This window comes from Herpailurus yagouaroundi, unplaced genomic scaffold (assembly GCF_014898765.1).
Source record: "Herpailurus yagouaroundi ecotype Mexico unplaced genomic scaffold, PumYag 220, whole genome shotgun sequence".
In the NCBI taxonomy this organism is placed as follows: Eukaryota; Metazoa; Chordata; class Mammalia; order Carnivora; family Felidae; genus Herpailurus; species Herpailurus yagouaroundi.
In genome coordinates this window covers 1037385-1046591 of record NW_024412451.1, presented here as the reverse complement: position 1 = coordinate 1046591, position 9207 = coordinate 1037385, and the positions used below count along the sequence as shown (strand labels likewise).

The window sequence follows — 9207 nt, the reverse complement described above, 5'->3', positions numbered from 1 at the left end:
CGGTGCCCTCGCCGGCCCACCCTCCCGGGGTTGGGTTGGGCTTGGGGCGTGGGCGCTTCTCCGGGTTCGCTGGCGGAGTGGCGGCGGGCGCTGGGGCTCGAACCCGCGGCGCTGGCTCGACGCGAGCGCGCGCTAGGCCTGGCCCCTGGGGAGCTGGCGGAGCGGACGCGCTTCCCGGGCCCGGTGACGCGCGCCGAAGTGGAGGCGAGGCTGGGCGCGTGGGCCGGCGAGGGCACCGCCGGGGGCGCGGCGCTGGGCGCGCTCTCCTTCCTGTGGCCCGCGGGCGGGGCAGCGGCCACCGGCGGCCTGGGTTACCGCGCGGCGCACGGCGTCCTGCTGCAGGCCCTCAACGAGATGCAGGCCGATGCCGAGGCGGTGCTGGCACCCCACGTGCCCGCGCAGTGAGGGGTGGGATGAGGGCCGGGGCTTCCGGGCTCCCAGCGTCCCAGCTGCTTGGCCCCGCCAGGAGCTGAGGACTCCCAAGTCCCGGTTAGAGGGAGGGGGGTTAGGGGTACAGGCTCTGGCCTGGGATGTCTCGGCCACTGGGGTAAGGGAGCTGGGGGCCACCGCTCAGAGTCCCGGATGCTTGAAGGGGATGGGGGCTCTGACTACTGATTGGGATGTGTGGCTTGTAGTCACCCGAATTCCTGGGTCCTGAAGGGGAATAGAGTCTGGGGGACAGAGCCCTTGGTTTCCCTGGAGACCACAGCGCATGACACCAGACTGTGGCCTGAAGGAAACTGAGGGGTCGGCCTCCCAGAAGGGGTTATATCGTGGTCTTCAAGGGAAAGGAAACCGGGTCTGTTGGTCATCTAGCCCCCAGGGGAGAGAAGAGGTGAAAGCCTGGTCTCTACCCCAATAGAGATTCCAGTATGGAGGATGGGGTCCGGGTACCCCCCGGGAGCTGGAATCTTTGGATCCTCTAGGCTTCCTGGAGGAAATGGGTCTGCATCCAGCCTCCCAGCTCCTCAAGAGGCAGTGGTGTGGAATCTTCATTGGGGGTCTCACACTCCTGGCTCCCAAGAGGGCGGTAGACCTTGGTTTCTAATTCCTTGGTGGTGGGAGGTCTCCATCTACAGAGGGGAACAGGGCCGGGGCGGGGGAGGTGGGGGGTTGGTGCGAAAGAGCTGGAGAACAGCTCTTGGGGAATAGATCTCTAATATTTGTTGTTCTAGGGGCCTGGCGACCCAGATTCCTTTCCCAGCTGTTGTGGGGAGGATGGTCCCACAAAAATGAAGAGGGGGAGGCAGGAGGTCTGGGCATGGTGGGGCCTGCGGGTAGCCAGAGACCGGGAATGAGGCCTTCTGGGTGTGGAAGGGCAGAGACCTCAGAGGTCTCTCCCACAAATCCCTTAGGGATTTGGATCCCAGCAGTTGCCTTTCTCTGTGTGAGTTTGACTGGGAAAGGGATATGACTGCCCCCATTTTATAGGTGTGGAGTGATTCAGGGGGTCTTTGGGGAGTCTCTAACTTTGTCCCTCTCTCCTCTAGCGGTTTCTATCTCTTTTTGGTCTTGATTTCTTCTGTCACTAAACCTAACTCTTTCTGGCCTTGGTATTTTGTACTCCTGCCTTTTTGGGCTAAAGCAGCCATAGTGCTGCACTAACCCAGACACTTCTGTGTTGGCTACCTCAGGTGTCCCCAAGAGGTTCTGCCTTCTGGAGTACACAGAGTGCCGCAGAGAGCAAGAGGCCCACAGAACAGCTAGGTCGTGTTCCAGACCGCGGGAGTGCGCCGTGAGTGAAGCAAAGGCAGAAACCACAGTGCCTGGCTATGTTCTAGACTGCCAACCATGGGTAGAAAAGATGCCACAGGTCACAATTCTTCAGTGTCAAAAAACAGAAGGGGGGGACCTGAGAGTCCTTTCAATAGAATCTCTTTTATGAGAATGGGGGAGAACAGAGCCCAGGGAGAGCAGACTCTAGGCCCAACAGCACACAGGAAGGTCCTATGTGGTCTGGCCCCTGCCTATTCGAACTCCCTGCCCCTCCCCCATCTCCCAACCAGCGTGATCTTCCTTGCAGTGCCTGGGTGGGCCACATTGGGTCCTACCCCAGGACCCTTGCATTTGCTGTTCCTTCTGCCTAGAATGCTCTGCCCCCAGATCTTCCCATGACTGGTTCCTTTTTGTCTGGCGAGTCTCAGCTCAGATGTCCCCTCAGAGAGGCCTTCCCTGACCACTGTAACTGAAGTAGCCCACACTCCCCCAGTACTCATCTCGGCCAGTTGATATTTCCCTTGTAGCAATTATTACTGTAACAAAATTACCTTATTTATTTATTTATTTATTTATATACCTATTTAATGGCTATTACCCTCTTGCCTGTCCTGTTCTCTTCTGTAACCCCAGCACCTAGAAGAGTGCTTGACACACAGCAGGTGCTTGTAAATATTTATTTTAATTCATTAATCCATGGCAGACCTGGGTGTAGATTGTCAGCCTCTTGCCACAGGACAGGGACAATGCACCGGGTGGGGAGAAAGAGAAAGAAGCATCTGATGGGAGAGAAAGCTCCTGTCTGAGATCAGGGGACCTGGAATGCAGGCCCGGCTTTGCCACTGTCGCTCTGGGTGACTTGGACCGGTGCTTTGTTTTCCCATCTGTGAAATGAAAGGGCCTGACGAGAACCATAAATACTTCCAAGATCTTACCTCCTTTGACGGCGGGAGACAAGGGTGACCACTCCGAGGGGTAGACACTTGGGAGATGGTATCCCCATGTCCAGCTTGAACCCCTCCCAGTGACACAGTTTATCCCATCAACGTTGAGATGGCCGTGGGGCGCCTGGCTGGCTCAGTCAGTTGAGCGTCCGACTCTTGATTTCGGCTCAGGTCATGATCTCATGGTTCGTGAGTTCAGCCCCCGCATCAGGCTCTGCACTGATAGCGGGAGACCGTGTGGGATTCTCTCTCTCTGCCCCTCTCCTGCTCACGCTGTCTGTCTCAAAAAGGAACATTAACAAAAAAAAAAAAAGTTGAGATGGCCTGGCCGAGATGAGATACTGAATGGCTTCCGGTCTGTAATCTCCAATACCACACTGTCTCTCAGTCTCATGTGCCAGCCGTGGGAACGCAGGAGAGGAAAGCAGTGCTGTCCAATAGAAACAGTGTGAGCCACATCAATCATTTGAAATTGTCTGGCAGCCACATTAGAAAGGTAAAAGGCGGGATGCCTGAGTGGCTTAGTCAGTTAAGTATCTGACTTCAGCTCAGGTCATGATCTCACAGTTTGTGAGTTCAAGCCCCACATGGGGCTCTGTGCTGACAGCTCAGAGCCTGGAGCCTGCTTCGGATTCTGGGTCTCTCTCTCTCTCTCTCTCTCTCTCTCAAAAATAAATGTTAAAAAATTAAAAAAAAAAAAAAGTAAAAGGAGACAGGGTCCAACTACTGAGAATATATTTTACTTAACCCAGTATATCCAAAATATGATTTCAACATGTAGTCCATATAGAAAAGAAAGACACATTTTACATCCTTTTATGCTGCCTTTGAAATCTGGTATTTTACACTTCCAGCACCATCTCGTTCAGAAACTTTCAACAGAAATAGTTCTGTTTAGCTTTCCTAAAATGTGTTGTTGGAGAAATGGATCCACGTCCCCAAGTTGTCCCACTGATATTGAACGGTCTTCCAGCAACGGAGACGTGTATCAATTTTTAATGAAAAGTAAATGAAATCTAAAACTCCCTTTCTCAGTGCCACGAACCCCGTTTCCAGTGTTCAGTAGCCACATGACCTGGAACACTTGCATTATCCCAGGAAATCCCATTAGCATAGCTCCAGGGTCAGACAGCCCTGCTGACATTGGGGTGACCTTGGGCGAGTCCCTGAGCAAGTGGCATCTACCTCACAGGGTAACTAAGAATAGCGTGTGTACAGATGTGCAGCCCTCTGGAGAAGCCTGGCCCGCTGGGAGCTCAAATGTGAGTCTGGTCCATGCCTCCAGTCCCAGGCTGAGCCGACTCTAGTCGAGGCGCCTGTCTCACACCCAGAATGCCTTTGCTCACAGAGTGCCCTCTTTCTCCCACTCTCACCTGTCTGACACCTGCCCTGTGCCTCGCTACTCCAAACTCCCTCTGCCCCCATGCCAATGGGGATCGTGCCAGAGATCCTATCTGAGGAAGCAAACCCCAATTCCGTTTGCCTGTGTCTCTGTCGGGGAGTGCTGATTGTGTCTGTATCATCGTGTATCGCCACGGGTTGGGCGTCGTGACTAATCTGGAGGGTGGTTGTCTTTTAAATTATGACTTTGGGTGGGAGGCGTAAGGTGGCCAGTGAGGCATGTGTCCCGGGTAGCATCCAAGCAGAAAAGACCAAGACTCCCTTGAGAACTGATTGCTGGCTCCCCGTGGGGCGTGTCTACATCCTACTTCTGGCTGGAAGACCCTCGAAGGCAAGAATTCAAGGAAATGTATGCTGAGTCTTGGCGTTGCCACTGCCAGCAGCAGAATAGGCACAAAACAAAAAACTTGAAGAGACAATCTCATCACCTTAGCTGAGTTTCAGATATTTCTGGGTTATGATGAAGACACTTGTATCCATTGGGGTGGGGAACGGTGGAGGGCTAATCAAGGGTGTGGTTGGCCTGTGGTGCTTTCTTGCAGGAGTGAATAAAGACGAGTAGAAGTCCCACTGTGTTGTCTCTGCTTTGAGGGTTTGAAGGGGTAGGAAGATGCTTGGGATTTCGCCTGGGTCTGAGGAAGGGGCTGGAGATAGTACTGGGTCTGACGGAGAAAGGGACCGAGGGTGGGGACTCCTGGGCCCTGGGAGAGGAGGGATGGTGAAGGTCTGTGTGGGAAAGAACCCCTTGAGCTGGAACCCAAAGACTCCTGTGCCTGAGTTTTGCCACCCTGGGCGTGGGGGAGAGGAGAATCAAAGTGGAAAAACGACATTTAGACCTTAGGAGCTTGTGACGGTAAAGCATCCTAGCTCTGGAAGCAGCTTGGCCCATTAATGCCTCCAATTTGTAACAAAGAAGCTGTGTCCTTGCAGAGTGCGTTCTCTTGACTCGAAACCTGGCCGTGTGATTTGCCTGACCACAGGAACAACAGCAAACGCGATAAAGTAGAGGCTTAGAAAGGGCTCACATACAGGGGTTCCTCTCTCACCGCCCTTAGAATCCCTTCCGCCGCTGGGACACCAAGTCCAGGCTAACCTGCTGGGTGAGTCGAGGCCAGGTGACCCAGTCAGCCTTGACACCCCCACTGCCAGCCAGCCAACCCTCTGAAACCGAGCTGCCAAGCCGACAGGAGCCGCACCCAGCAGAAGAACCACCCAGCTGATCCCAGACCAAATTGCGGAATCATGAGCTAAATAAAAGACGATTGATTGTTCAAAGCAACAAAGTTTTGGAGTGGTTCGATGTATAAAGATACAGCCAAAGATCACCGATGCGGGCTTTTTCCCTCTGTGCTGTGGTCCCTTCTCCCCCTCAACACGACCCGATGATCAGCTCTTGAGCTCTGCCACTTTGTAGTTGCGTGTAACATCCCGCGTCTGAGCCTCAGATTTTTCTGAAAACAGGGCCGAGAGTAACAGTCCCTAGATCACAGGGAGTCTTTATGAAGAGAAAATGAGAAACACCTGCTAGGGGGCCGTGACAGCTTTGTGCCTTTTACAAAATATGTCCACACTGGGGAGAGACTTCCTAGCCCCCCGTGGGGCTTGGGGGCCATGTGATTAGCTCCATCCCACGAGTTGTGTCAAGTCATTTCTGGGTCGCGGCATTTAATCACCCGTGTGAGACTTTTCCGGTGCACAGAAATCAGCAACGCTCGAGCTGGAGGCTGCTCTATGATTACCATGAGCAGAACACCCCGTGGACAGTGCTAGACATGGGGGGTCGGAGGGAAGCGAGTATTTGTGAGTGGGACTTGTTCGACAAATCCTACTCTTCTCCCTCCCACCGGAAGGGTAGTACACCTCCTTGCCTGGTTGATGTTGGCTTTGACCACAGGATTGCCTTCAATCAGTGGAATGCTAGCACACCTGACCTCAGCAGGGGCTTTTAATGCACTTGGTTACTGTGCTCCTGTGCCTGCTGTCAGAGCGTTAGCCAGGGAGCCACTGATCCCAGAATTTGAATCCTCCCCAACTGGAGCCAAACCAGCTAAGACAAGGCCAGAAGCAGAGCTACCCCAGCCACCCACAAACCCTCAGCAAAAAGCATGCTTGTTGTTTATGGCTCGGTTTGGGGATGGTTTGTTACGCAGCGTTACTCCAGCATTAGTCGACTAATACAACTTGGTTGCTTTAAACCACTGAAATTAGGGACTTGCGTGTTACTGCAGCATACTGATTGCTGACAGTGCTTAGCACCTTCCAGATAATGGGCACTCATTAAGAAGCAGCTGTTCCGATGATTATTATTTACAGATGTATTGTTTCCAGAACCGACATTGTCATAAAGGTGCCAGGCACTGCACTAAGTGCCTTTTTTGCTTTTCTTTCATTTGATGCAACAACCCAATGAGGTTATTACTATTAATACCCACATTTTGCAGATGTGAAAACAGGCAAAAAGAGGGAGAGGGTTAATCAGGAGAGGTGATCATGGACTCTGGGGTCTGACCCTCCCTAGAGGTTTGCCCCAAAACAAATGGCCACACAACCCGTGCCTCAGTTTGTTCATCTGTAAAATGGGGATAGTAATATCAAGTTCACACAGTCGTTGGGGTTATGAAATGAGGTACAGCACGGAGAACACTGCACAGGGGCCCAGCGGGGAGGAATCCTGTAATAAATGGTGGGATCTTCTCTCCCTTCCTTGCAAAGAGAGGGTTCGCAAGGGTTAAGACCCTTGCTTTCTGCACCCTCGCTTCCTGAGATGCAACACATCACAAGAACTCGGGCTTGCTTTGTTAACCTGTTTAATTTATAGGCACATGGGCAGGTGTAGACTGAGGACAACGGGAGACTTCAAGCCACATGATCCTCAGCGCTTTACTCCGCCCTGCTAGGGGCCTGGCGGGCTGGAAGGCAGTCTGCTCGGCGGAGGAAGTACAGATAAGAGGCTGAAGGCACCTGCGCCCCCGCCTTGGCGAAGCAGGCACTCTCCGTAGCACAGCCCCGAGTGGCAAATTTGGGGGTGATGAGACCTGGGAAGGGGGTTTCAGAATGGAGTCGGCCCCTAACTCCTCCTTCCTCATGACCCCGTCCTCCCTCCCCCACCCCTGTCCTCACCCAGTAACCTGGAGCCACCATCTCCCCTAGAGCCTGGAAGCATGGGCCTCCAGTTCTGGGGCCCCTGCCCCCTCTAGAGATCCGGGTTCCCCTCACCGGCCTGCACGTTGCCAGCGAAGTAGACGCAGTGGGTTTCCTGGCCAACGCAGCGGGCTGCCTGGGTCCCGGGGCATGTCTCCTGAAAGGGCGCGATGCAGGCCGGGCACTGGAGGCCGTTCTCCGTACGATTGTTCTGGGGAGCTGGGGATGAGTGGCGCGTGAGAAGCAGGGGGACGATTCAACCCTTCCCTCACCTCACAACACCCCTGGGGAACACGGGTTGCCAATGGATGACGGACACTGCATTTGGCCGCAAGGAAATCGGGTCGCAGCAAGCAAGTTGCCCCGATGCGGGGCAGAGCACACACCGCGGGCTCTTGGGGCGAGCTGGAAGCGACTCCCGATGCGGGGCTGGCACTTACGGGGCACCGAGCCCTGGTTGCAGCCGTCCCTCTGGCAGCAACGCGTGTTGGACACCATGTAGTCCTTGGGGCCCATCGTGGTGGACACGAATCCCGAGTAGCAGTCGCTGTACTTCATGCAGGCCTTGTAGGTGTTCACCGCGTGGCGGCCCTCTGAAGGACGCGGGACACGAAGGGAGGGCTCCGGCAGCGCCCGCTGACCCCACGCTGGCGTGGACCCCGGCCTCGGGGTCTCTCCCAACCCCCGCCACTGCCTAGAGTGGTCTCTTCCGGCGCCCCAGAGCCATGCCCCTTTAGCTACCCGGGATCCGGTCTGGATCGTTTATTAGGTGACGCCCCCTCCCCCCCCCCCCCCCCCCGCCCCATTATCCTAGCCCCCAGCCTGGATGGTCTCTTTCAGCTCCCCACTGCCAAGCCTGACCTGGGCCCTTCCGCCCAACCCTGCGGCTCTGCCATCCTCCAAGGGTCCCTGCCCCAAAGCGTCTTTGGCTACCCCCATGCTTGTGTGAAACGGTCTCTTCCAGTCCTCTTCACCTTCGCCCTCCCTCCCACCTTCCAAATCCCTTGCAACAAACCCTGGGAGGCCGCCCCAACCCCTACCCTGCAACACCCATCTCCTCTAAAGTGGTCTCTTGCCTCCCTCCCAGGCTACCCCCAGCCTTGCCTGCAGTGGTCTCTTCCAGTCTTCCCGGCCTTCCCCCTCCCCACCGTGTGGTGGCCTCTTCCATTCCAATCCAAGGATTTTCCTCTTCACCCCCGAAGGGCTTTTCCCACCTTCCTCTCCCTCCAACCTCAGGGTCTGATCTCCCTCATGTATGCCTGGGGTGGTCTCTTCAAGCCCTTCGGGTCCTTTGGCCCAGCCGCCAACGCCACCACTCTCTGTCTCACCCTCCTTACACGCACACCCCCACCGGTCCGGGTGGCTTCTTCCTACCCTCCTGGCTGCCTTCATCTCCTGCCCCAGCCCCATCCTCTCTCCTCAGCTTTGAATCAACACTCCATCGCTCCCCTTCTCCCCAACCTTCCTCAGGTCTGGGACGGTCGCTTCCATTAAAGTCATGCCTTCTCCCATGTCACCCATCTGCCTCCGGCTCTCTACCTCTACCTTGCTTCCTGATGATTTGCTCCATACTTCAGGGTTATCTTTCCTCTCCTGCCTGGCACGGTCCCTTTTATGTCTCTTCCTCTACCTTGGTGTCATATCACCTCCTCCCGTCAGGAATGGTCCCTTTCCCGGGTGCCTGGGTGGCTCAGTCGGTTAAGCTTCCCACTTCGGCTCAGGTCATGATCTCACAGTTGGTGAGTTCGAGCCCCTGTCGGGCTCTGTGCTGACCGCTCAGAGCCTGGAGCCTGCTTCGGATTCTGTGTCTCCCTCTCTCTCTGTCCCTCCCCCGCTCGTGCTCTGTCTCTTTCTCTCTCAAAGGTAGATAGACATTAAAAAAAAGAAGAAGAGGGGCGCCTGGGTGGCGCAGTCGGTTAAGCGTCCGACTTCAGCCAGGTCACGATCTCGCGGTCTGTGAGTTCGAGCCCCGCGTCGGGCTCTGGGCTGATGGCTCAGAGCCTGG

The 9207-nt window shown here is 55.3% G+C and overlaps 2 protein-coding genes across 3 annotated transcripts in view; one reads left to right on the top strand and one right to left on the bottom strand.

The window, feature by feature from the left end:
- The window catches only part of IRGQ (immunity related GTPase Q), a 5573-nt gene extending 3823 nt beyond the window's left edge, over nt 1–1750 (top strand). Inside the window, exon 4 of the mRNA XM_040457276.1 lies at nt 11–1750. Coding sequence (XP_040313210.1) covers nt 11–405 — 395 coding nt within the window. The 3' untranslated portion in view covers nt 406–1750. The remainder of the gene's footprint in view (nt 1–10) is intronic.
- A 5101-nt stretch (nt 1751–6851) lies between these two features.
- The window catches only part of PINLYP (phospholipase A2 inhibitor and LY6/PLAUR domain containing), a 5032-nt gene continuing 2676 nt past the window's right edge, over nt 6852–9207 (bottom strand). For both annotated transcript variants that reach the window (XM_040457270.1, XM_040457271.1), the window contains 3 exons: nt 7643–7795; nt 7278–7421; nt 6852–7096 (listed from right to left, as the gene is read on the bottom strand). In XM_040457270.1, the coding sequence (XP_040313204.1) occupies nt 6942–7096; nt 7278–7421; nt 7643–7795 (452 nt within the window). In that variant the 3' untranslated portion in view covers nt 6852–6941. The remainder of the gene's footprint in view (nt 7097–7277; nt 7422–7642; nt 7796–9207) is intronic.